General features: G+C 49.5%; 1 protein-coding gene across 2 annotated transcripts; it reads left to right on the plus strand.

Annotated features, from left to right (window-relative positions):
• Positions 1 to 1636: 1636 nt before the first annotated feature.
• On the plus strand, positions 1637 to 26801 carry GRIPAP1 (GRIP1 associated protein 1). 2 transcript variants are annotated; one of them, XM_066357521.1, is made up of 26 exons: positions 1637 to 1691; positions 3748 to 3814; positions 3955 to 4016; positions 6483 to 6509; positions 7315 to 7422; positions 10545 to 10695; positions 11492 to 11676; positions 11869 to 11916; positions 12833 to 12864; positions 12969 to 13016; positions 13143 to 13242; positions 13794 to 13871; positions 14063 to 14155; positions 15239 to 15373; positions 16534 to 16629; positions 16897 to 17109; positions 17235 to 17348; positions 18475 to 18552; positions 18651 to 18746; positions 18870 to 18926; positions 19029 to 19128; positions 21693 to 21823; positions 23360 to 23482; positions 23607 to 23700; positions 24479 to 24633; positions 25511 to 26801. In XM_066357521.1, the coding sequence occupies exons 1-26, from the start codon at positions 1650 to 1652 to the stop codon at positions 25601 to 25603; spliced, it is 2526 nt and encodes an 841-aa protein (XP_066213618.1). In that variant the 5' UTR covers positions 1637 to 1649; the 3' UTR covers positions 25604 to 26801. The 2 variants fall into 2 exon arrangements, with proteins under 2 accessions (XP_066213618.1, XP_066213619.1); XM_066357522.1 differs by lacking the exon at positions 7315 to 7422.
• The last annotated feature ends 633 nt before the right edge of the window (positions 26802 to 27434 follow it).

A 27434-nucleotide genomic window follows, 5' to 3' on the forward strand; every position in this document is an offset into this window, starting at 1 on the left:
TGGAGCCCTCCCTCCCACCAAGGCACATCAATGAACAACTAAAGAGGCACAACTACAAGTTGAGGCTTCTCATCTCTCTCCCTTCCTGTCTGTCTTTCTGTCTCCCTTGCTAATAAAAAGAATGATTGTACAGACATAAATACACACATAATCAGGGGCGAAGAGAACGCTCTTCCTTATATTAATAATAGAATAGCAATTCATAAATATCAAAAGAATGTTGGTGTTAGGAAATCAACGGATGCTGAAGTCAACGGTTCAAAAATTTTATATAGAGAGAATGATAAAACAAAGTTGGCAAAAATGTCAACAACAGGCGAGGAAAGGGTACATGGAATTTCCTTGTACCAGTCTTGCTTTTCTAAACGTTTGTTTAGAATTATATCAAAATTACCCCTTCCAAAAAAATAAAGAAAATAAGAAGCATCCTAATACTGATATGTTGTCGCTAACTATGCTAACTTTTTTTATTTCCCAAATACAAATTACTGTTTAGCTAGCGGGGTTTGCAGAGGAGGGAGGGCGGAAAGCACAAGAGAGACTTATAATGCATTTTAATACTTAAATTTGAAGGTTCCTGGTGTTTCACCATTCTGTTTGTGTGTGTGTGTGTGTGTGTGTGTGTGTGTGTGTGTGTGTGTGTGTGTGTGTGTGTGTTTACAGAGACAGAGAGAGAGTCAGAGAGGGATAGATAGGGACAGTCAGGAATGGAGAGATGAGAAGCATCAATAATCAGTTTTTCATTGATTGCTTTCTCATATGTGCCTTGACCGTGGGGCTTCAGCAGACCGAGTGACCCCTTGTTCAAGCCAGCGACCTTGGGTCCAAGCTGGTGAGCTTTGCTCACACCAGATGAGCCCGCGCTCAAGCTGGCGACTTGGGAGTCTCGAACCTGGGTCCTCCGCATCCCAATCCGACGCTCTATCCACTGCGCCACCGCCTGGTCAGGCTGTTTTGTTTTTTAATGAAGATTTTTTTGTTTGGTTCACTGCCATTCTTTCCTCTCAGGTATTTTAAGTTTATTGGTGGCAAGGTAAAATCAGCGTCAAATCTAAAAAAGGGGGGGGGGAGAAAGAAGAAAAGAAGGAAGGAAGGGAGGGAGGGAGGAAGGGAGGGAGAGGGAGAGAGAGGGAGGGAGGGAGGAGGGGGAGAGAGAGAGAGAGAGGGAGAGAGAGAGAAAGGAAAAAAAAGAGGTCTAAGACTTCACCGGAGGCAGGATTCCCCTTTGGAGTCACCCGGGGAGGGCGGGAACAAGACCAGCGCAGAGCTTCCGCTTTCATTTCTCTTATTATTAAGTCAATCATTTTCATTAAAGGAGAACCGTGGAAGGGCGGTTTTCTGTCGGCAAACACTTTCTTCCCGACGAGTCCACCCATGACATAGGGATGCCATAGTGTCACATCAGAGTGTATACTTTACGAGAGCTCAAAAGCCAGACCAGATGACCTAAATTATGATAAAACATTTTATTTCAATTTATTTCACCTGTCAGTTTTATTCTTTTCCCTCCGTCTTTAAAACGCTGAATTTCCGGAATAGATGGATTTCTCCCCTTCGATTCCTGGCCAGTGGTTTGGGCCGACCCTCATAATGACAGGAGAATGAGCTGCGTCTGCGCAGAAAGCTGTCGGGGGGGTGGGGGGAGGAACATGGCGCAAGCTCTGTCTGAGGAGGAGTTTCAGCGGATGCAGGTGCCGCTCGCCGGGAAAAAGACCACCCGGCTGGGCTACTGGGGGCGGGATAGAGAGAAATCGTGCCACCGGCTCTGAGACGGGGTTGGTTGGGATAGTCCTTGAGTCTAAGAGGTTGGTGCAGAGAAGGGAAACTGAGGCTGAGTGGTGAGACTGTTGAATTCCTAGATGCTATTGGGCTCTAAGGGGTTGAATTCTGTGAGCCTTGTGGGCAGAGGAGAGAATCCTAGAGTAGGGGATACCTCACTCAGACATGGAGGGGATGAGACACTTGGGCCTGTGCAGGGGATACCATGGGTGGATGATCATAACGTTAGACTTTGAGGGAAGGAGATCTTAAGAGGGAGAAACCATTTTGTCTGGAGAGGAAGGAAGTAGGCATTGGGTCATTTACGTCATGGTGGGGGAAGCCCTTGAGAGGGCAATACCATAACCTGGGGGGAGGTGGACATTTTTGTGGGAGATACCATTGTGCCAAGGGCTTGGGGAAAGACCCCACATGTTAACATTGTTTCTGGAAGGGGTAGATCCTGTGCGAGTAGTGGTAGTGGATCCCAAGAAGGGGTGGTACCATTGGATGATTAGGGGTCATTAGACCTGGGATAAAGAAGCACCTGAATGGGTAATACCATTAATCCCTGTTAGAGAGAGGACCAGATAAGTGATACCTTACTGTATGGAGTGAAGATCACTGAGCTTTGGGACAGTACCCTTGACTGGGTTCTCTGACAACTTGATACTTTTTTTTAGGAAGCAGACTCTGAAATGGGATGAAAGGTCAAAGTGAGCCCTAGTTTGAGAGTGTTCCTTACTGGGAAAGACCATTGGATTTTCTGTGTGTGTGGGGGAGACTCTAAAAGGAGAAAACCCTGAGTAGGGTCCTGTGGGAGGAGAGGAGGAACTCTGAGTGAGAGTAGGTAATCCACTGGTCTTTGAATGAGGGAAACCAGTTGTCCCTATGTGAGAGACCCTGAAGGTGGAAGGTTGAGATCATTGGACCATGAAAGGGGAAGACCTTTGTAACTTGTGCAGGGGGTCCTGAGTGAGTAAGAGTAATTCAGCTGACCCACCCAAAACCTTGTTGAGGAAAGACTCTGAAAGATGTAGGGCTATCCCACTGGATCATGATTGGGGAGATCCTAAGGAGGGGGGTGAGGACACTTGAGTGAGGGAGATTTATTTCATTGGGCTATGAGTGAAGGAAAAACCATTGGGCTCTGAGAGATAGGAACTCTTGGGGGGTGCTGAGGATGTACCTATTGGATTAGGACTGTGGGAGACAGATCACTGAGTATGGGACAGGACAGATGCAGGAAACATTCTGTAAAGGCCAAACCCTCTGACCTTTAGTACAGCACCAAAGGGGTGGAAGCTGTTGCCATGGGAGGGAAAAGTCTTGGTGGAGTAAGGGACAGTGGTTCTGGGAAGAGCTGGCATCAGTGCCCTACAGGGCTGGTAGGTAGGTGTATGTTGTTTGACATGGTCCATACTTCACTTTCCCTCAATTCTTGAAGGGGCACTGGACATATTTTAAGAGCCTTGGGGGTAGAGACCTTGGGAAGTCGCCTTTCACTCAGATTGGTCAGGAGACTGCTAGGCCCTCTTCCCTTGAAAAGAGGAAGACAAGCCCCTGTCACCTGCTCTGGCCAAGAGGATAGATAACACTCACCCCTGACAGAAAAACAGAACAGTGTTTAGTGTGTGACAAGGTCAGTCAGGAGGAGGAGGAGGAGGAGGAGGAACTTTATCCTGTGGGTGTGGAGAGCCGTGGAACACACATAAGCAAAAGCCTGACTAGGTCAGTGCAGAGAGGATTGGAAGAGGAGAGATGGAGGCAGCAGGGAGACGGAGAGGTTCTAAGTAGAACTCGAGAAGGTGGGGAAAGGGTTGAGAGTCTGGAAGCTCATTTAATATGCAATAAGCACAGGTCTTAAGGAGTGACTGAAGAGGCACGTGGAGGGCTGCAGGGTCTGCGGGGCTCGGGGGATTGGCATCCTCATGGTGAGGATGGGGCACACTCCTGACCAAATCATTTCCTTCCCTGCTCCTCCCAAAGGCTCAGCTCCTGGAACTTCGGACAGACAACTACCAGCTCTCAGATGAACTACGCAAGAATGGTGTTGGTGAGACAAAAGGGTCTTATTAAATGAGGGTGGCTTTGGGGGACAGAGGCCAAGGAAAAGCACCTCTGGGGCCCTGGAGGGAAGATTTTTCAGCTCCTGGCCACTGGCTAAGGCTGAACTTCCTGCTTTCTTTACACCAGAACTCACCAGTCTTCGACAGAAGGTTGCCTACCTGGATAAGGAATTCAACAAAGCTCAGAAGGTAGTTCTTCTACCAATCACCCACCCATACTTTCCTGTAGCCATCTGACTCATTCATTGGTCCAGTGAGCACCTACCTGTGAACCAGACCTAATGTTACATCCTGTTATTAGTCATTCAAAAGATGCTCATAGGAGTCTCTTTAGTTTGCTAATTTTATATAATTCTGCTTAATGTATTGATTAATTTTAATTTAATCTTAATTTATTTTTTCTTCAATTTATTTTATTTTAGAGAGAGGGGAAGTGGGAAAGACAGACATCAACTTGCTGCTCTGCTTATTTATGCATTCATTGGTTGATTCTTGTATGTGCCCTGGCGAGGGATCAAACCTGCAACCTTGACATATTGGGATGACACTCTAATAATTGAGCTACATGGCCAGGGCCTTAGCTCATTTTTTTTTTTTTTTACAGAGACAGAGAGAGGGATAGACAGGGACAGACAGACAGGAACGGAGAGATGAGAAGCAATCAATCATCAGTTTCTCATTGCGACACCTTAGTTGTTCATTGATTGCTTTCTCATATGTGCCTTGACTGCAGGCCTTCAGTAGATCGAGTAACCCCTTGCTGGAGCCAGCGACCTTGGGTCTAAGCTGGTGAGCTTTATGCTCAAACCAGATAAGCCGCCCTGGCCGGTTGGCTCAGCGGTAGAGCGTCAGCCTGACGTGCGGGGGACCCGGGTTCGATTCTCGACCAGGGCACAGAGGAGAAGTGCCCATTTGCTTCTCCATCCCCCTTCCTTCCTCTCTGTCTCTCTCTTCCCCTCCCGCAGCCAAGGCTCCATTGGAGCAAAGATGGCCCGGGCGTTGGGGATGGCTCCTTGGCCTCTGCCCCAGGCGCTAGAGTGGCTCTGGTCGCCTATGCCCCAGAGGGGCAGAGCATCGCCCCCTGGTGGGCAGAGCGCTGCCCCTGGTGGGCGTGCCGGGTGGATCCCGGTCGGGCGCATGCGGGAGTCTGTCTGTCTCTCCCTGTTTCCAGCTTCAGAAAAATACAACCCCCCCCCTCAAAAAAAAACAGATAAGCCTGCGCTCAAGCTGGTGACATTGGGGTCTTGAACCTGTGTCCCCAGCATCCCAGTCTGATGTTCTATCCACTGCGCCACCGCCTGGTCAGGCTTAGCTCATATTTTTAATTTTAGAAATTAAATTTAATGGGATGACATTGATCAATAAGAGTACATAGGTTTCAGGTAAACATTTCTATAGCATTTGAACTGTTGATTGCGTTGTGTGCCCATCACCCAAAGTCAAATAATTTTCCGTCACCATATATTTGTCCCTCTTTACTCCCTTTCCACCACTTCCTCCCCATATCACCCTCCCCCAGGTACCACTTCACTTTTATCTATATGTTCATGAGTCTCAGTTTTATATCCCACCTATGTGTGACATCATATAGTTCTTAGATTTTTCTGATTTACTTATTTCACTTAGTATAATGTTATCAAGGTCCATCCATGTTGTCATAAATGGCAATATGTTATCATTTCTTATGACTGAGATAGTATTGCACTGTATATATATATAGTATATATATATATATATATATATATATATATATATATATATATACTATATATATATACACACACACACACACACCACATCTTCTTGATCCAATCCTCTATTGAGGGACACTGGTTTTCCGTGTCTTGGCCACTGTAAAAAATGCTGCGATGAACATGGGAGTGCATGTGTCTGTGTACTAATTAATTCATTTTTAATCTCAGTTACTTATTTATTAACATCTAATTCACTAACATCTAAATAAAGAGTCAAATCTAGAGGTAAATCTGCCTTGAATCTGCCTCCTCTCTTCCACTCACTCTCCTGCCTTTGCTCCTATTTCCCGTCGTGTCCTATTCCTGTTGGTAAAGTGAGACCGAACCTACCTCTCCAGTCTTCTGAAGATAAGATAACATATAAGCTGCTGTGGCCCCTCAAGGCATTCACGGCCCTCCTTTGTGTCTTTCTTTACTGCTCTGTCCCCATGCATAGCACAATGTTATATATAATGTGTACTCTATAAATACTTGTTGGATAAAGGAATACAGAATGCAGAAAGTCTGGCAGTTGGGAAGCTGGGCTTCTCTTAGTAGGACACTGATTGCCCCCACCTGACAATGCCCTGCGCCGCTCAGCAGAGGAACAGCAGTTTCCATGGTGCATGGGAGGGATACACATAGATGTGTTTGGACAGGTGTAGTAAAACAGCCACAGTATTTGAGCGCGGAGACCTAGCCCATGAACAGTTAAACAGTAAGACCCATGAATAGCCTCAAGAGCTTAGAGGAGAGGATGTAAGGATGCCACTCATTCACTGCATTGTTCCTGTGGGCTACAAATTATCATACAGGTTCTGTGGTTAACATGCTCCCATCCCCCAACCCCTGTTATTATGGGCGCCCCCTTGACACTTGTCCCTCTCTGTTTACCTTTTCTCTCTCTCTGTCTCACCTATAGGCACTGAGCAAGAGCAAGAAAGCTCAGGTAAGGGGACCATGGTGGATGACTGTGTCTCGGAGACTGTCTTAGTGGGGAGATTTCTGGATGCTGGGATCTCCTAGTGCTGGCCTTTCTCTGTGTGCTCTCGCATCTGTGACTGTCTCGCTGCCATATGTTTCGGTGTCTGTCTTTGTTTTCCTGTATTCATTCATCTCTCTGAGCCTCTCTCTGTGTGTCTTTCCTCCTCCCTTTCTCTTTCTTTTTCTCTCTGACTCTGGCCCTGTCTTCCTGTTCTTTCTCTCTCTGACTCTTGTTTCTCTCTTCAACCTTCTCTGTCTACCCCCCCATCTTTGCAATCATTTCTCTTTTCTTTATCTCTCTTTCTGACTTGTTTCTCTCTCCCCCATTCCTCTATCTTTTCCTCTTTTCCTCACTCACTTCTTTCCCCGACCCCCTCTATCCTCTCTGTTCTGTTTTTCTTCTGTTGGTCTCTCTGATCCTCTCTTCCTACCTTTTCTTTTTTTCCCCTCTCCCTTTCCATCCTTCTCTTCTTCCCGATCTATTCCCTTCTTCCTCATCTCTCTCTCCCCTCTCTCTCCTCTATTTCTGTTACTTCTCTCTTTCCTCCAACTCTTGCCCCCTCATGTTCCTCTCTCCCTCCCCATTTTCCCTTCTCTCTAACCTCCATGTCTGCCTATCCTCCTCCCTGTATCTCCTGATTTCACTCATCTCATTCTCTGTACTCTATTTTCTTTCTGCTCGTGTCATACTCTTCTTCTCTCTGTTCCTTTGCCCCACCTCCCCGTCTTTCTGCCCCTGTTGGAGACCTGGCCCATGTCTGCCACTGCAGGAAGTCGAGGGGCTGCTGAGTGAAAATGAGATGCTGCAGGCAAAGCTGCACAGCCAAGAGGAGGACTTCCGTTTGCAGAACAGCACACTTATGGCCGAGTTCAGCAAGGTGCTGCTGCCTGGGATAGTCAAAGGGGACCTGCGGGGTAGGGGCCATCTGGGCTGAAGCTGCAGGACAGCAGAGGGTGGTTGAACAGAGGCAGGCCCTGGATCACTGTCCATGGTGCTGAAACGGGACCTGGATTTCTACTGGGGGGCTGTGGTTTAACAGATGAGGCTACCCACTGTGTTGGGATTAGAAGGCTCCAAGTCTTGAGGTCACCTGGTTCCTGAACAAGTCGTTCATTTTTTTCTGAGCTTTAATCTTATATATATTTTGGAGCTGATACTATGGAGCCCCAGGATGTTGGTGAAGTTCTTATATTTAACATGAGATGGACAGATGTTCAAGCTGTTTTCCTTTTCTCTTTCTTCCTGACATGAGCCTGGGGTTCTAGTTCTACATAATTGATCCTAGATTGGATAATTCTATCTTCACACTAATTTTAGTGTTCTGACTATATCTAAACCTACTGGGCAGTTAGAGACATTGTCTTTTGTTCCCTGTCTCCATTCTTTATTCATGCTGAGTGATTTTCAAAGTTTCTAGTCTGTTTAAAAAAAAAGTCTCATGGCAACAAAATGGCATTTTCAAAGCTTCACATGAGAATGTAGTGCTTATAAAACAAAATAAAACATAAACAACCTTTAAGCAGGTACAATACCAGGAGAGGCGATTTAGCAAGTAGTAGTTAAGAGCCAGGAGGCCTCAATTAAACTGTTGGCTCTGCCTTTTACTACCTGCAACCTTGAACATGTCACTTGATCTGCCTAGTTCTTAGTTTCCAAATGTTTAAAATGGAAATGATGATAATGATAGTACCGGTACCTGCCTTACAGGGCTTTTGTGAGGCTTGAATGGGTAAATATCTTTAAACTACTCAAAACACAGCCTTGCACATAGTATCAGCTATGTAGAGATTAGCTCCTAATAGTATCCTTTTATTAATTTATTTTCCCTCTAAAATATTTCTTGACTATTTAAGAGTTTTATATCCATCCTGTGGCCCTGCCCTGCCTCAGCCCCTTTCCCCTCTCACCTGCTCTATTCCTGTGGCCTCCTCAACTGGTCTTTTCACTTCTAGCTTCTTCTACTAGACCAAGCCCTAAATGGTGTCCTGACCAGCAGGTCTTACTGCCTCACTCCTTTAAACAACACCTCCCAGTGGGTCCTTGGCCCCTACAGTTCAGAGCCTCTTGTGCTCACATAACAGCTAACATCATCACCTCACATCTCACTGCTTCCTGCCTTCAGCCTCAATGGTAGTGTGGTTCTTAGGGGGTGAGACAGGGGCAGGTGTTCCTCCATAAATCCTGCTCATGTTCCCCAGCACCTGCTTTAAGCTAGGCCCTGGGCCATGCATAGAACCTACTTTACACTTTCTTACCCCTTCTGGGAACTGAAAGTGCTCAGAGAGATCTGAGTTCAAGGTCTGCCTTCCTTCACCGCTTATTTGCCAAAATATTTCAGTTCAATTGTTCCTTCAACAAATAGTTATTGAGCACCTGCTTTGTGCTCTGTGTTACAGAAAATAAGTTGTGAGAGGCACAAAACAGTCCCCACTCTTGAGAGGTAGGATGGGGAAAACGATGATAACGTAGCAAACAAATAGTTTTTTTTTTTTGTATTTTTCTGAAGCTGGAAACGGGGAGAGACAGTCAGACTCCCACATGCGCCCCACCAGGATCCACCCGGCACGCCCACCAGGGGCAATGCTCTGCCCACCAGGGGGCGATGCTCTGCCCCTCCGGGGCGTCGCTCTGCCGCGACCAGAGCCACTCTAGTGCCTGGGGCAGAGGCCAAGGAGCCATCCCCAGCGCCCGGGCCATCTTTGCTCCACTTTAGCCTCGCTGCAGGAGGGGAAGAGAGAGACAGAGAGGAAGGAAAGGGGGAGGGGTGGAGAAGCAAATGGGCGCTTCTCCTGTGTGCCCTGGCCGGGAATCGAACCTGGGACTTCTGCACGCCAGGCCAACGCTCTACCACTGAACCAACCGGCCAGGGCATAGCAAACAAATAGTAGTACTGATAACTGGCAGTAATCAGTGTTTACTGTGTGTCAGGTCCTGTTTGATGTGTTTTACATTATTCACTCTTTTAATTCTTGCAGCAAGCAGATGATATGTTATCAGTATCCCTATTAACAGATGAGAAAAACTGATCCCTGGAGAGATGAAGTAGTTTGTCCCAAGGTCACATGGCTAATAAATGGCAGAGTAGAAAGTCACATCCAAGCAGTCTGGTTTCCAAATCTGTGCTTAAGATTCTATGTTACAAAATTTAATTGTCAACCAGGAGTATGATCCAGAGTTTTTCAGAGCTTTAAGAAATTAAAAAATATATTAGTTAAATTTAATTATAACTAGTGCTGGATAAGAAAGAGACAGAGTTGTATGCTAGAGAGTATTGGAATTTCTGTATTGAGAGATACTACTTGAAAGGTGACTTTTGAGCCGAGCTCTGAAGGATGAAAACCTGCCATATGAAGAACTGGATTAAAGGAATGATGTTCTTGGTAGAAAATATCCCTGGCAATAAAATAAAAATGTTTGGTAGGTTTCAGTATTCTCATCTGAAAATGGGACAAGGGCTCTTGTCAGGTCTGCTGTGAGAACTGTATTTGAGCCAGGAGTTGATCAAGGGGTGGCTTAGTTTTACTGGCATTGTACGCCTCTCCAAGGCCAAGGGCTGATGACGTGGGGCAGTAGGCAGTGCTGGCCCTGCAAGTGCCCTAAAGACTGCGGTGCTTAGGCTCCCAGACACAGACCCCTCCACAGAAGAGGGATGGCGGTGGGGCTCTCTGTGCTGCTGACATCTTGGACCAGCAACTTGCAGAGGAGCCTGAGGTCTTGGATTTCAACTGTGAGGTTGGAGTTGGCAAGCAGAAAATGACTCTCAGTATTCTCCAACTTCTGTGACTGCCGCTTAACAGATGTGCGAATTTGAAATTGTTTAACATCTGTGCTTCGGTGTCCTTATCTGTGAAGTGGGCTAATGAATAATGATAGCATCTGTGTCACAGGAGTGTTATGGGAATTAAATAAATTGTAAAGTGCATGGGCCAAGTGCTTTGTATATTGCAGCAAATATTCTGATACTCTGCCTTTGTGCTCTCTTATTCTTCCCTTGCTCAGCTCTGCAGCCAGATGGAAAAACTGGAGCTGGAGAACCAACAACTGAAGGATGGGGCTTCCACAGCAGAGGCTGCCCAGGCCGGGAGCGTCGTGGATGGGGAGCTGCTGAGACTGCAGGCGGAAAACACAGCCTTGCAGAAGAATGTGGCAGGTGCATGGAGGTCCTCCTGGAGATGTCGTGGGGCCTGGGGAAAGGTAGAAAAGCTTCAGAATCAAGCTTGGCCCTGCCGTGAACCCCAGTGGGTGACTTTAGACAAGCCATTTCACCTCTCTGAGCCAAAGCTTCCACATTTGCAAAGCATGTGTAGTGATAGCTGTCACCTGGGAGACTACAGTAGAGATGAGAGGTGGTATCTTTCTAAGTTTAGTTCAGTGCCTGGTACCTAGCAGATTTTACAGATTAGCAGATTGAACATCAGAAATAAGATGTTGGCTAAACGGCGAAGTAGAATGAAGGAACGTTGTGAAGATTCTGAACCTACATTGTCAGTAGGGTCTGAGATGAAAGCTGAGAGAAAACCTGATAGAGTGTTGGGGGGTCCTGATGTGTGGACCTTTGGAGAGCATGGGGCTTGTGGGGTAGTGGGTGGCAGTTCGGTGATCAGGAGGGAGGCTGTAGAATGTGGCTGGGGATCAGGAGGTTATAGGAAGGATTCAGCTGTATAGACAGTGGAGGGTGGTGGGCATGACCTTGAAAAGCTGTGGGCAAGACTTGGGAAATCAACTTGGTGCAATCTGATGGTAGATAGGATTTCAGTGTTTTGTATGGCTTAAAGGATTTATGATTTGTGTGGATGGGGCTGAACCTTTGTTTTGTAGGCTTGTAATCATTGGGGCAGGGTTTCTGCTACCTGAGGGGTTGAAGATCAATTATCCCTCTACTGGACACATAACAAGGGGCTTTGGAGACTACCTCATCCATCAGTTATCTCTGTTCTACTCACTAGCCCTGCAGGAGCGCTATGGGAAAGAGGCCGGAAAGTCCCCAACTGCCAGTGAAGGCCAAGGGAACCACCCAGAGGTCCAAGATCCCACTGTCTTGTCCCCCATGCCACTGGCAGAGGTGGAACTGAAGTGGGAAATGGAGAAGGAAGAAAAGAAATTGCTCTGGGAACAACTACAAGGCTTGGAGGTGAATCTGGGTTTGTTGGGGCTGGGATGCCAGGTGGTGGACAGCTGCCCTAGCTCTGCTTGTGAAGCCACGGAGATGTTTGTGACATCATCGTCTTGTGGACAGAGATTAGGGAGCCAGGAGGTCAGGGGAAGGCAGAGAGCTTACTTCCCCACTTGCTTATAACAACTCCCTCCGTTTCCTTCCCTGCAGAGCTTGAAACAAGCTGAGACGTCCAGGCTACAGGAAGAACTTGCTAAGGTGAGACTGCCCTGCTTTCCTGGGCCTTTGCTTTACCCCATTTCTCACCTGCCACGCTTCTCCCAGCAAGGGAAGCCCTGGCTGAGCGACCTCTCATAGCCTCAGTTTTGTCCTGTGAAATTGAGAGACTTACACTTACGTCTTAGTTGCTTTCAATATGAAATGGGCTAATGTGGTCTTACTATGACTTGTACGTGGTGGGCCTCATTCATTTCTTCTGGGTCCTCCCAGCTGTACTTGTTCATCCATCCATCTATCCATCCATCCATCCATCCATCCATCCATCCATCCAAGAATGTATAGACTGCAGGCTCTTATCTTAGGAATTGGGGACCTATGCCTGACCTGTGGTGGCGCAGTGGATAAAGCGTCGACCTGGAACGCTGAGGTCGCCGGTTCAAAAACAACCCTGGGCTTGCCTGGTCAAGGCACATATGGGAGTTGATGCTTCCTGCTCCTCCCTCCCCCTTCTCTCTCTCTCTCTCTCTCTCTTTCATTCTCTCTTATCTCTAAAAAAATTAATAAAAGGAATTGGGGACCTAGTGTTGTGGAACCAACCGTTACCCTGCTTTCCACGCCTCCCAGCCTAGCCATTCTATTATGTAGCCATTGGTTGATATGTTGGGGACATAAATGCTGGACTTTGGAGCCTGAGGGAGCTGGGTGGAGATCATATTGTTGTTGCTGCTGGACCAGCTGGGCAACCAAATGACTGAACCCTTATGAGACTCAGTTTCCCCAATTGTAAAACCAGTATTACTCCTCAGGACTGTTTTCCAGGATTCTATGAGATAACATAAGTAAATTCAGCTTCCGAAAAGCACTGAGTAAGAAGTAGCTGGAGCTATTAAGTTCATATTTGTCTTTACTGATATTGTGATCGTTATCGCTTGTCTGTACCTCTCTCCCACCCCAGCTCTCTGAGAAGCTGAAAAAGAAACAAGAAAGGTAAATTTCTTTTTTCCAGAGGTGGGGGAAGGAATTTGATGGGACTAGAGAGAGGACTGACACAGAACTCACTCATCCCTGTCTGTCTGTCTGTCTTTGCCCAGTTTTTTCCGTCTGCAGACAGAAAAGGAGACACTATTTAACGACAGCCGGTAACTACCAGGCAGTATTTGTGGACAATAGGGACAGTGCCCAACAAAATTTACTAAAGACCACAGGGGCAGAGCTGGGAGATTGGGACTTAAGCCATGGTCATTGTACCTTCCCATAACCCTTAGGAACAAGATTGAAGAGCTACAACAGCGAAAAGAAGCTGATCTCAAAGCCCAGTTGGCTAGAACTGAGAAGCTGCAGCAGGAGCTCGAGGCTGCCAATCAGGTGATGGGCTGAATTCTGAGATCACTGGGATAGGGATCAGGGCTGGGAGGCCAGGGAGCTCTGAGGTCTGTGGAGACTAGTTGGGGAGTTTGTATGAGATTGAGATCTCTAGGCCCTGGGCCTATCAGTGTAGGTGGGTCTGAGACTCTTGGGGGCTAGGGCTATGGGGGCTGAGTGTGTCTGAAACCCCTGGAGATTGGGGTCTGGGTGAAGCTATAGTCCCTGGAGGCTGCATATGTCTTAGAATCCTGGGGCCTCCAAACTGAAATCTGGGTGAGTGTAAGACCTCTTACAAATGGGGGCTGAGTTTGAAATCACCAGGAACCTAGGTGTTTTCTAAGATACTTGGAACTGGGATGTAGGGGTGTCTGAGGCCCCTGGGTATAATGATCTGGTCTGGGTGAACCTGAGATCTCTGATGACTGGGTATCCTACCCCCCCCAAGGCCTGGAGACATGCTGTCAGGTGGTCAAAGAGGGAGTCTGTATAGTTCTCTGTACCCCAGGGGAGGCTGAGGTCTAAAATGGCCTCGCCTGACCTGGTCCCCACAGAGCTTGGCAGAACTGAGAGATCAGCGACAGGGGGAGCGCCTAGAGCACGCAGCTGCTCTGCAAGCTCTACAGGATCAGGTACATCATCCCAGTGGGCTTGGGCGATGGGGGGCCGGGGCAGGGCAGTCCAGTGGGTATTGTTACAGGCAGACAGGGCCCCAGGGGTCCTTCTCTCCCTGGTTGTGGGGTGTGTGTGTGTGTGTGTGTGTGTCCTTTCTTGGCTGTTCCCTTGTTTTGGACCCACTCTCACCTGTTGTGGGGTGGGCTAGGTGTCCATCCAGAGTGCAGACGCACAGGAACAAGTAGAAGTACTCTTGGCTGAGAACAGTGCTTTGAGGACTAACCTGGCTGCCCTGGAACAGGTACAGGACACTTGGGAGCCCTTGCTGATCCCTGCCCAGTTCCCCATCTCTGCCTTTTTTTTTCTTTCTTTCTTTCTTTCTTTTTTTTTTTTTTTTTTTACAGAGACAGAAAGAGAAAGTCAGAGAAAAGGACAGATAGGGACAGACAGGAAGGGAGAGAGATGAGAAGCATCAATTCTTCATTGCGGCACCTTAGTTGTTCATTGATCGCTTTCTCACATGTGCCTTGACCTGGGGGCTACAGCAGACCAAGAAACCCCTTGCTCAAGCCAGCGACCTTGGGTCCAAGCTGGTGAGCTTTGCTCACACCAGATGAGCCCGCACTCAAGCTGGCAAACTTGGGGTCTCAAACCTGGGTCCTCCACATCTCAGTCTGATGCTCTATCTATTGCGCCACTGCCCGGTCAGGCCCCGTCTCTGCTTCTGATCCATATTGGGGCAGTGTAGTCCTGACCTCGTGCTGTCCTCCCACTTCTGTTTCTGTTTGATTCTCAACTTCTTTCTGTTGGCTTCCACCCCTTTTGTCTTTGACTTTCCATTCCTGCTTCTCTTGCATTCTAGTTTCTTTCCAGTAAAGTGCAAGAAGTAGACTAATCTTAAGTGTACACTCAATGAATCATGTCTGTCTGCTTATAATATGTATCTATCTCCATGTAGCCACTACCCAGATCAAACACATAGTATTTTCTATACCCTAGAAGTCCCTTCTATTTCTTCCCAATCCATACTTCCCCTGAAGTAACCATCCCTCTGACATCTAGCAACACAGATTAGTTTTGTTTGTCCTTTAACTTCATGTAAATGGAATCAGACACCCATTTTTGTGTCTGGCTTCCTTCCTGTGGCATTATATCTATGAAGGTTATTCACATGTAGTACTGGTTTGTTCTTTTATCTCTGTGTAGTGTCCCATTATATGAATATACCACGTTTATCCGTTCCCGTTGATCTTTCTTCCACAGTTCTTCTCTTTGAAGTTCTTCCTCTCTCCTCCTGGCTCTCTGGAACTGGGAGGCTCACACCCTGTGACTGGCCCCTGGGGCCCCCTTTCACTCCACTTCTCGTCACTACTACTTTCTCTAGATCCAAACAGCAAAGACTCAAGAACTGAACATGCTCCGAGAACAGAACGCTGAGCTGACAGCTGAGTTGCAGCAGCGGCAGACTCAGTATGAGGACCTTATGGGACAGAAAGATGACCTCAACTCTCAGCTTCAGGTGACACCTCTGGCTGTGAGCTGTCTTCTCCTAGTTCCCTAGTGCTGGCTCAGTGGAGTTAGCGATGAGGTGCAGTGGGAAGACTGTGCAGTCAGGAGCACCTGTTTTTCCCCAATGTATTAGCACGTGTGTGTCCTAGACCAACTTGTTTCTCTTCTCTGAGACTAAGCATCTTCAGTTGGTTGGGAGAGCCGTTCTGATTCTATAACACATCCTAGAATAATAAGGTTTCTACTGAATAATATAGAAGTTTAGTTCTCTCTCACATAAGAGTCCACACAGGTTTCCTAGGGATGGAATGATAGCTTCTGATCTATCACCGATGACCCAGGTTCTTTCCACATTGCTGTTCTGCCACCTTCAACACAAGGCTATCTTGGCATCCAAGATGCTTGCATAAGCTGCCCTACTATCATGTTTATATTTCATCTGAAAGGAAGGAAGAAGCAGCAAAGGCCCAGCGTGTCCCCTTCCTTTACAACCTATATTATATACTCACCACTTTTTTTTTTTTTTTTTTTTTGTATTTCTCTGAAGCTGGGAACGGGGAGAGACAGTCAGACAGACTCCCGCATGCGCCCGACCGGGATCCACCCGGCATGCCCACCAGGGGGCAACGCTCTGCCCCTCCAGGGCGTCACTCTGCCATGACCAGAGCCACTCTAGCGCCTGGGGCAGAGGCCAAGGAGCCATCCCCAGCGCCCGGGCCATCTCTGCTCCAGTGGAGCCTCGCTGCGGGAGAGGAAGAGAGAGACAGAGAGGAAGGAGAGGGGGAGGGGTGGAGAAGCAGATGGGCGCTTCTCCTGTGTGCCCTGGCCGGGAATCAAACCCGGGACTTCTGCACGCCAGGCCAACGCTCTACCACTGAGCCAACTGGCCAGGGCCTATACTCACCACTTTTAATTCCGTGGCTGTACCTGACTGTGAGGAAACATCAGCTAGACCACTATGTGCCCAACCACAAAGTCTACTGCTGGGAGAGGAAGGGAGAACGAACATTGTAGAGCAGCTAGCAGTCTCTGCCATGTTTCTCATGTAGAAATGGAGAGGACAGTACCCACTTTACAGGGTGTAAGGAGATGGTGTATTGGAAGTGTTCTGGGCGACCTGCACTTCTTGGGGGCTCTTTATCAAACTCACCCCCTTTGTCCCCGCATTAGGAGTCATTACGGGCCAATAGTCGGCTACTGGAACAACTTCAAGAAATTGGGCAGGAGAAGGAACAACTGACTCAGGAACTACAGGAGGCTCGGAAGGTGGGCAGCTCTGGGAAGGCTGTGAGGGGCGGGAGTGGCCTGGTTCACAGGGATAGGGCAGGTGATGTGGCCCAACTGGCAGGAAAGAGAAGAGATGCAAAGTGACCAGTCCCATGAGAATGGGTGAGTAGCAGCCAGTTCTATGAGAATGGGGAAGAAGTAGAGTTTGGCTCATTCCATGGGGCTGGAGAGAGGGGTGTGGGCCTTCTTTGACGTTGGGGAAGGATGCTGACTAACATCTTCCTGCCCCACCTTCCTGGCCCCCAGAGTGCTGAGAAGCGGAAGGCCATGCTGGATGAGCTAGCAATGGAGACGCTGCAGGAGAAGTCCCAACACAAGGAGGAGCTAGGAGCCATCCGACTTCGGCATGAGAAGGAGGTGCTGGGGGTGCGTGCCCGCTACGAGCGCGAGCTGCGGGAGCTGCACGAAGATAAGAAGCGGCAGGAGGAGGAGCTCCGTGGCCAGATCCGCGAGGAGAAGGTGGGTGGGTCGATGATGCTCTTCCACCTCTAAAACAGGAGCACAGCACTGCCATGCGCCGGGGAATGGCATGGTGAGGTGCCCGCTCCTGCGCCTGCCTGGCCCATCAGTCTGTCCTCTCCCAGGCCCGAACACGGGAGCTGGAGAATCTCCAGCAGACCGTGGAAGAACTTCAAGCTCAGGTACACTCCATGGATGGAGCCAAGGGCTGGTTTGAACGACGCTTGAAGGAGGCTGAGGTGAGTTGGTGCCTGCTGGGATGCAGAGGCTAGGTCGGGGAGCATGTCAGACCAGGGGACAAAAAGTGGTCGAGCCCTGAAACTTTCTGAGATGCCCTGGACTTGGGTATCCCCGCAGCCTCCCTGGCTCAATAGCAGCCCTGTGGAGGGATCAGGGATGGCCATCTACAGGGCAGAATGTCAGATCTGCACATTTGAAAAAGCACCTCTTCCTTCTGCAACTGTACGTCTGTCAGGAAGTTATTGTAATAAATATACTAACTTTGTTTAAACAAAACCGCTTTCTGGAAAACTCAAGATAATGCACAAGGGGCATGCCACCCAGCTGTGAGGAGCATGGGTGCTGGAGCCAGTCATTTGCCTGGTGTGAGTCTCGGCCGGGCCGCTTGCTAGCTGTGACCTTGGCCAAGTTTCCTGACCTCTCTGTGGCCCATTTTTGTCATCAGTAAAAAAGGGACAATGATAATACCTACTTTATAGATATTATGAGGGGTATGTAAGATGAGTTAATATATGTAAAGTCCTGTGTGACCGGGCGGTGGCACACTGGATAGACAGTTGGACTGGGATACAGAAGACCCAGGTTCGAAACCCCGATGTCGCCAGTTTGAGTGCGGGCTCATCTGGTTTGAGAAAGGGTCACCAGCTTGAGCCCAAGGTCGCTGGCTTGAGCAACGGTTCCTCTGTCTGCTGTAGCTCCCCCCTCTGGTCAAGGCACATATGAGAAAGCAATCAATGAACAACCAAGGTGCTGCAACAAAGAATTGATGCCTTTCATCTCTCTCCTTTCCTGTCTGTCTGTCTATCCCTCTCTCTGTCTCTGTCACAAATGTGTGTGTGTGTGTGTGTGTGTGTGTGTGTGTGTAAAATCCTTACAACATTGCTGGTCTGCAGTAAATACTGTATTATGTTTTATTAAACGAAATGTAAATGCAAATGTCGGTCTTGGATATGAACACCGCAGCCCTAGATGTGACACTTCTGTGTATTGCCTAACGGCACACAGTGGCCCCTACAGGAGTGTGTTTTCTGCACACCCCGGGGCTCCCTGCTGCAGTCCCTCACACTCTCACTGGGCACGATGTCCTCTGGAGGGCTGTGGCCAGACACGGGACTTGTCTTGTAGGAATCTCTGCAGCACCAGCAGCAGGAACAAGAGGAAGCCTTGAAGCAGTGTTGGGAGCAGCATGCTAGGGAACTGAAGGTGCCCGTTGCATGGTGGCATCCCTCTCCAGGGAGGGGGAGGCTCTGGTAGAAGGGTGCTTTCCCGAGTTGAGGCCTGAGCTGCCTTCTGCTTTGCAGACCAAGGAGGAGGAGCTACAGGGCGTTCTGGATCAGCTCCAGCAGGCCCAGGAGGAGCGGGATTGCCACCTAAAGACCATCAGCAACCTGAAGCAGGTCCTTGTTTCCTCCATGGTCCCCAGATACACCCCAGGCCTCAGCTTGCAGTAACGGGGCAGACGGAGCACAGTGCGTGCAGCCATTCCAGCGCCCCCCAGCCATGCTTTCTCTATCACACAGGAGGTGAAGGACACAGTGGACGGGCAGCGCATCCTGGAGAAGAAGGGCAGTGCCGCGGTAGGACGGGGAGGTGTCCCGGCACAGCCCCTCCCGCCCTGCATCCTCCACCTGTGGCCCCACTGGGCCTCAGCCCCCGTCCTTTCCCCTGTTCCCTCAAAGCTCAAGGACCTCAAGCGACAGCTGCACCTAGAGAGGAAACGGGCAGATAAGCTGCAGGAGCGGCTACAGGACATCCTCACCAACAGCAAGAACCGCTCAGGTGAGGGACCTGGACCGCGGGGGAGGCTGGGACCCGGGCAAGTAGGGCTTGGGCCGGAAGGCCAGAGCTGCTTCCTGTACCTCACTCAACCGGCTCGCTTGTCTTCTGTCCCTCTTGACCTTGGTGTATCTTTTTCCCTTTTCTCTGTGTCTGTCTCTCCTGTTTTCACCTCTCTCTGCGTTATCTCTTTCTATGTCTCTATCTCTCTTCTTTTTGTGGTGTCTTCTTCTCTGTTTCTGTCTCCGTTTGCCTCCTCATGTCATCTCTCTGTATCTGCCTTTCTCTCCCTGCTTTCTTTTTCTAGCTTTTTTTCTCACGCCTTTTTCTTTACTCTCCCTTTATCGCTTTGCCTCTATCTCTGCCTTTCCTCTCTCTCTGTTTTTGTTTGTGTCTCTGCCTGTCACCCCACTACCCCAGGTGCACATTCCCACACCTCACCCAGTGTCTCTATATCTCATATCCATTCTCTCATCTGTAAATATGGTCTGAGCATCAATTCTCAGCCTTTTGGCTAAGCTCAAGCACAGGTATAAATATGGATTGAGTCCCCATGTTCATGTCCAGGGTCCCTGACAGGAAAGCCCCTAAGTCTTGCTCCTCCAAGAGCTCCCAAATTGAGCTAGGTAGACAGACTTACGATCAGGCAGCAACATTGTGGTGTGATCATTATGCAGCTAAAGTCCATCTTATTTCTGCCATTTAAGTCAGAAGATTCAACAATGACAAAAAAAATTTTGACTTGCTTTAGACTTCTTTTTTGTTTTTTTTAGAAAGAAATGGCCTATAAATATGTTTGTTTGTTTGTTTTTTTGTATTTTTCTGAAGCTGGAAACAGGGAGAGACAGTCAGACAGACTCCCGCATGCGCCCGACCGGGATCCACCCGGCACGCCCACCAGGGGTGATGCTCTGCCCACCAGGGGGCGATGCTCTGCCCCTCCGGGGCGTTGCTCTGCCGCGACCAGAGCCACTCTAGCGCCTGGGGCAGAGGCCAAGGAGCCATCCTCAGCGCCCGGGCCATCTTTGCTGCAATGGAGCCTTGGCTACGGGAGGGGAAGAGAGAGACAGAGAGGAAGGCGGGGGTGGAGAAGCAAATGGGCGTCTCTCCTGTGTGCCCTGGCCGGGAATCGAACTCGGGTCCCCCGCACGCCAGGCCGACGCTCTACCGCTGAGCCAACCAGCCAGGGCCTATAAATATGTTTAAATAAGTAAATAGGATGCAGTAAAGGCTCTGGTGTATCTCCCATATCACAGGCTTAGAGGAAACTTGCTCCCTGTCCACCCACAGCCATCCTGCTCTTGCTGGAGATCCTGAAACTCCAAAGCAGCTGCAGGAGCAGAGGCCTAAGCACAGTGGCCATGATTTTTGTTTTTGTTTCTATTTTTATTGATTGAGTTTAGAAAGACAAGAAGGGAGGGAGAGAAAAACAGAAATATCTTATCTGTTCCTGTATGTGCCCTGACCCGGGATCAAACCCACAAACTTTGTTTATCGGGACAACACTCTAACCACCTGAGTCATCCGGCCAGAGCCACAGTGGCCATGTTTTAAGCAACATGGCAAAAGCTAATGCATCTCTCGCTAAATCAATGTCTCTCCAAAGCACTCTGTCTCCTGAAGTAACCTCTTTTTATAAAGGAGGAGTTTAGTTTCTCTTTTGTTACATATTAATGGATGAATCACACCATTCAAATTGTGTACTATTCCTTCTCTTTGTTTGTTAGGTGAAATTCAGATTTAGGTGCCTGCCTATGAGAGTTAGCTCCATCTTTTCCTGGATCTGTCTGCTCGGACTTGTATTCTTTAATTTTTTTTTTAATTTTTTTTTTTTTGTATTTTTCTGAAGCTGGAAACGGGGAGAGACAGTCAGACAGACTCCCGCATGCGCCCGACCGGGATCCACCCGGCACGCCCACCAGGGGCGAAGCTCTGCCCACCAGGGGGCGATGCCCTGCCCCTCCGGGGCGTTGCTCTGCCCCGACCAGAGCCACTCTAGTGCCTGGGGCAGAGGCCAAGGAGCCATCCCCAGCGCCCGTGGAGCCTCGGCGGCTGCGGGAGGGGAAGAGAGAGACAGAGAGGAAGGAGGGGGGGTGGAGAAGCAGATGGGCGCTTCTCCTATGTGCCCTGGCCGGGAATCGAACCCGAGTCCCCCGCACACCAGGCCGACGCTCTACCGCTGAGCCAACCGGCCAGGGCCCTGACTTGTATTCTTATCCAAGGTCTTTGCCTCTGTTATCTTCTCCAGCTTGCTGTTTCTCTGGGGTTTTCTCTCTGTATGTGGGCGTTCCCTTGTGCTGTCTATAACCTGAGTCTGAGTACCTGTGTGTGTCCACATCATCATCTTCCTCCCCGTTTCTTCACCTTTATTTTTCTTCTGATGTGTGTGGATTTGCCTAGAGAAGCAGTTCCTTATTCTAATTTTGCCTCTTCCTATCCTCCTGTCTGCCCGAGTGTCATTTTGCCTCTTTCCATCTTTGTCAAATCTATTTCTGCCTCTTCCTGCCAGTGGCTGCTCTGGGACCCTGGGGGATTAGGTCTCAGATTTCTCTTCCCTTTCTGCCCAGGCCTTGAGGAGCTGGTCCTCTCAGAGGTAAACTCACCAAGCCGGACCCAGACTGGGGATAGCAGTAGCGTCTCCTCCTTCAGCTACCGGGAGATCTTGCGGGAGAAGGAGAGTGCAGCTGTTCCCGCCAGGGTAAGGGGCAAGGAAGGGCCTCCAGCTTCAGCTTCTCCTGCCCCAATCTGGGGCGCCCCTTTCCCTCTCTCCTGCAACCATCTCTTACTCTGGGCCCAGCACACACATTTCGTTGTCAACTTTTCCCCAAGCTCACCAACTTAGATTCAGATTGCTAGGTGAGGGATGGGCAAGTTATTCTGTCTAACCTTCTGTTTCATCATCTGTGGGCTATTTCTGTCTTTCCTGGTGCCATAAAATAAGTGGTTCATAGTAGGTGCATCATCCATGAAGGAAGTCCTTTTTTCCAACTCATAATTACCACGTGTTATTGTTGTCTATTATGTCAGCTTCCTCGCCAGGTATGTTTATTTGCAAATAATTTTTTTATTATTCCATATGTGTGCACTGTTTAAAAACACACAAGCAAAACTATTTTTTTAATCCAAAACAATCACATCTGCACCCAGAGATCACCACTATAAATCCTTAGTTCATACCCTTGCAGACCTCTTTCTCTTTTTTTAAGCCTAAGTGAGATCATAAGTAAGCTGTTTTACTTCAGCTGGCCTCTACCCTCCCCATTTGATAAACTTTCTTCTCATCTAATATTTGAACCTTAATCAGATTTCTGTAGTTGGCCCCAAAGTGTCTTTTTTTTTTTTTTTTTTGTATTTTTCTGAAGCTGGAAACGGGGAGAGACAGTCAGACAGACTCTGGCATGCGCCCGACCGGGATCCACCTGGCACGCCCACCAGGGGCGACGCTCTGCCCACCAGGGGGCGATGCTCTGCCCCTCTGGGGCGTCACTCTGCCGTGACCAGAGCCACTCTAGCGCCTGGGGCAGAGGCCAAGGAGCCATCCCCAGCGCCCAGGCCATCTTTGCTCCAATGGAGCCTTGGCTGCGGGAGGGGAAGAGAGAGTCAGAGAGGAAGGAGGGGGGGGGTGGAGAAGCAAATGGGCGCTTCTCCTATGTGCCCTGGCCGGGAATCGAACCCGGGTCCCCCACACGCCAGGCCAACGCTCTACTGCTGAGCCAACTGGCCAGGGCCCCAAAATGTCTTTTAATTGCTGGTTTTCTGTAAACCAGCATTCAGTTCCAGAGCACATGTTGCATCTGGTTGCTTAATGTCCCTTCAGTCTCTTGAATCTAGTGTGGTCCCTTTTTCATGACACCAACTGATAAAAGAGACCAGCCCAATTGACCTGTAGAGTATTCCGCCTTTTGGATTTTCCTGCTGGCTTTCTGGTCACATCATTTAGCTGGTTTCTCTGTCCCCTAGTTTTCCTATCAACTTGAATTTTGATCACATGTGCTACAGGTTCTCCCTTCATCCTCTCCGTAAGGTTATGATGTGGCGGCTCCTGTCTCTGCCTTTACACAGGGAGGGGGGAGATCCAGAGTTTCTGAGGGTGCCGAGACTTACCTACAGCCCTGGGTACAGAGCCCACCCTCCCCCGCACACCTGGCTTGGTTCTCTCTCCTTCTCAGCCCTGATCCTGTCTGGAGCCACAGCACTGAGCCTGGGCTGGGCTTTCCCTTTTTCTTCCCTACAGTCCTTATCCAGCAGTCCGCAGGCCCAGCCCCCGAGGCCAGCAGAGCTATCAGATGAAGAAGTGGCTGAGCTCTTTCAGCGTCTGGCAGAGACCCAGCAAGAGAAATGGATGCTGGAGGAGAAGGTGCTGTCTGCCTGCTTGTCCCTACGTGGCAAGGAGGCTGGGGATGGGTGGTTGATGTTCGGCCCCTCTTCATGTGCGAACATATGCACTCAAGGGGTCTGAGGTGGGCTGGACCACCCCACAGGTGAAGCACCTGGAGGTGAGCTGTGCCTCCATGGCAGAGGACCTCTGCCGGAAGAGCGCCATCATTGAGACCTACGTCATGGACAGCCGTATCGGTCAGTGCCCCTCCTCCCTCGGCTTTCACCGTGCATCCAGTCTCTCGCCCGCTCCCTCCTTCCCCACTGTCCAGTGCTGAGGCTTCTCAGCACTTATTAACAAGGTCACAGCTGGTGGAGGGGAGAGCAGAGAAGGCCTGTACCTGTGTGTCTTTTTCTGCCTGTCTCTTATCTCGGCTCCTCCCTCTTCGCTGGGTCTGTCATCTTTCCACTCTCTTCCTTTAGTGTGTTTCTACGCCCTCTTTCCCTTTCTTCTCTTTGTGTCTATTTTCTTCTCTCTCCCCTTTCTCCTCTTCTCTCTGTCTCTTCTTTCTGCCTCATCCCTCCTTCATCTTGTCACACTGTTCCCTCTAGAACTGTTCTTTCCCCAAGGAGTCCTTCCTTTCTCTTCTTTCTCCCCTTTCGTCTCTCCTCTTTGTTCTCCTTCCCCATCTTTGTTTCTTTTGCTCCTTTCTTTCGAACCTTTTCTTCTCGCATTTCTTTCCTTATGAATCGGAACAATACCGACTGACATGGGCTGAGAGCTGACTGCGCTCTGCACTTCACAGGCAGTCATAGACGTTTTTCCAGCCCCATGAGTTAGTTAGTATCCCCATTTCTCAGAGCTGTGCAGCTAGTAACAGCCAGGGTTCACATGGCTAAGCCTCTACCCCCTGCATGACATGGCCTGTCCCCCACTTTCCTCCTCTGCTCTCTGTTTCCCTCCTTTCTGCTCCGTCTCTGGCCATCTCTCCTCCCACTCTGCTGAGGGGGTGGCTCTCAGCCTGGGCCCTTGCAGATGTGTCCATGGCAGCGGGCCACACAGACCGCAGCGGGCTGGGCAGTGTCCTGAGAGACCTAGTGAAGCCAGGCGACGAGAACCTTCGGGAGATGAACAAAAAGCTCCAGAACATGTTGGAGGAGCAGCTTACTAAGAATATGCACCTGCATAAGGCGAGTGTGACCTACCAGCCTGCCCATCTGTCCATCCAGCCCCCTAGCTCCCAGGTCATCTTCCACACAGCCCTTAGGCCATCTGTCAGTTCTCTCCATCCACCCACCCTATTCACTGACTCTTTCTTCATCCTATCTCCCCATCTTCCAGTCAGCTTACGATTGTCAGTTTAAGTGTTCACTCTTCCTTCTGGCCTTGCATCCATCCACTCATCCATTCATACACATGCTCACTCAACACTTCCATCGACCCACCCTACCATTTGTCCATCTGCCCCAATGCATCTAATCATCTGCCTAATGTCTTTCCATCCATTTCCTGACCTACTGCTCTCTTTCTTACCTACTCATCAGTCATTCCTAGTCTTAGCTTTTACCCACCCACCCAGAGACCTGCCTGCCTTGTCTGGCAGGCTTCCATCTGTCCTCTGAACAGCTCATTTTTCTACCTGTTTCCCTACCATGGATCCCCTATATGTGTACCCACACGTCTACTTGCCCATCTTACCACCCAAATATTGCCCCTATCTCTGGGGGAGTAAAAAGGAATGCAGACCTGCCTCTGAGAAGCAAGCTCACCACTTACTAGGAAGAAGGTGGTGAGGGTAGGGGTCCTATCCTCCAGGGCACTATGCACAGCAGGCGATCCACTGCCATATCCGTATCCCTAGCTCCGGAAGCTCCCACACCCTTACACGTGCGCCTTTCCTGAGCCCAACCCTCTGCTGAGGGCTCTGTGAACTTCCCCAAACACCTTCCTGTCCCAAGCTAGACTTAGTTGGGCACTGATGAATGAGATGAGGATGACACCGCAGCCTTGGTGGGGGAGCTCATCCTGCCGCCTTCTCTGGCCCCTGATGGCTTGTTTGTTTCTTAGGACATGGAAGTTCTGTCCCAGGAAATTGTGCGGCTCAGCAAGGAGTGCGTGGGGTCCCCTGACCCAGACCTACAACCAGGAGAAGCCAGCTAAAGACCTGCAGGCTGCCCTCATCCCCTCTCTTCCCCATCCCCAGAACACCATTCCTTTGGGCTGAAGTGGGGAAATGGGGGCCAGAGGCAAAATCAAATAGATTTTGAGACTGGACATTAAAGGGGTTGGAGGCCTGATGGCTGGTTGTTAGTGACCCTGTCTTAGGGCAGTGGTCCCTGGGGAGTGAGGATCTTGAAGGGGGGACAGGGATTTCTTGTCCTCCTGGGCCCTGGTTCCCAAGGGCATTTGCCTTCACCTCTGCATGAGCTCTCCCTCCCAAAGACCAACTCTTTTTTATTTTATTTTATTTTTAATTTATGTCTAGAAGCCTGGCTACTCTGCATTTGGGATTGGGGATGTTGGGTGGGGTGCAGTCTGTGTTCAGCATTCTAGCAGTGTGCGTGCGTGCGTGTGTGTGTGCGTGCGTGCGTGCGTGTGTAAAGGCTGTATAGCCAAAATACCATCTGGCCATATGGGCCCACCCACTGACTGTCTGCTCTCATTCTTTGAATCAGTAGGGGTGTACTGGGGGTGGTGAGGTCATACTATCAGAATGCGATGGGAGGTCTCTGGCCACAACTTCACTCTCCTTCCCCCATTCTCACCCAGCCTGTCTCCAGTTACTGTTGACTAGGTCCTCATACTGAGTAGTACAGAATAATCTGCGGATATATATGTGGGTGGATGTGTATGGGGTATGGGTATGGATGAGTGGACAGATGGGAGGATGGATAAGTGTTTGGATGGACTTATGGATAAATAAATAGAAAGTTGCATAGATTGATGATGGATAGATTGGGAAATAAATGGACAAATGGATGGATTAGTGAATGACTAGATGGATTGGTAGGTAGATAGGCAGAGGATGGGCAGGCAGGGATGTAAGTGGACAGATGAATGGCTAGGACAAAGTGGGCAGATAGATGGATGAGCTAACGAATGAGAAGAGTAGAGAACAGTTGAATAAATAATGGGCAGGGCTATGGATGGATGGACAGTGTTACATATAGTTAGGTGAATGGGGTAAATATACGAATGGATGAGTGGGTGGGCGGGTGGAGGGATGGAGAAAGGGACAAATCAGGTGTGATGAGCTAGCAAATGGAGGCAAACTGAAAGGCTAAAATTGATCCTGCATTACTGCTCCCCAGTGCCACACACCTTTAATTACTAAAAATGAGGCCTCTGTGCGCCATGCCCTGTGCATCCTGTTTCACATCACTCCGTTTAATGTTCCCAGTAACACCATCAGGTTGGGGTAATGCCTGACAACCGAGAAGACAATGCAAGTCACTTGCTCAAGGACACAGCAAGTCAGCAAAACCAGGGTTTGAACCCATCCATTCCAGAGGCACTTGGTACCTAGCACTACAGGAGCAGAGCACTCTAGGGGAGGAGGCATGATCCGAGGCTCCTGGATGTGGACGGAGTGGGGACTGCCTGGGAAAGAACCTGGTATAGGGGGTGGGACCTCATTTGTCCCTATCTGCACTCTTACCCCCAGTTCACATGTGAAAACCGGAGGATGGTGCCAGTCCCAGAAGTATTGGTTAGAGCTGGGCTTTAACCCATGTACCCCCAAGCCTCTTTGGGGTCCTGGCCATATAGAGAAATGCCCCCTACTAGTCCCCCTCCATCCATCACTTCTCCAGCCTTGGGGGGCAGGGAGGGGACATCGCTGCATCATTCCCCGTGACACGCTGCACTAGGGCACTAGGGCCATTAACAGACGCCTCCCCATCGATCGCATCTGCTAAGAGCTGCTGATTCAGACGGGTGGGGGTGGGGGCCCCTAGGGGCAGGGGGGTAGGAGCTGGGCAGGAAGAAGGGG

Source organism: Saccopteryx leptura, chromosome X, assembly GCF_036850995.1.
Source record: "Saccopteryx leptura isolate mSacLep1 chromosome X, mSacLep1_pri_phased_curated, whole genome shotgun sequence".
In the NCBI taxonomy this organism is placed as follows: domain Eukaryota; kingdom Metazoa; phylum Chordata; class Mammalia; order Chiroptera; family Emballonuridae; genus Saccopteryx; species Saccopteryx leptura.

Coding starts and splice junctions, on each gene's coding strand:
- GRIPAP1 (XM_066357521.1), top strand. CDS start 1,650: ATGGCGCAAGCTCTGTCTGAGGAGGAGTTTCAGCGGATGCAG. Junction 13,243..13,793: donor AGCTCGAGGCTGCCAATCAG/GTGATGGGCTGA, acceptor TGGTCCCCACAG/AGCTTGGCAGAACTGAGAGA. Junction 16,630..16,896: donor AACTACAGGAGGCTCGGAAG/GTGGGCAGCTCT, acceptor CCTGGCCCCCAG/AGTGCTGAGAAGCGGAAGGC.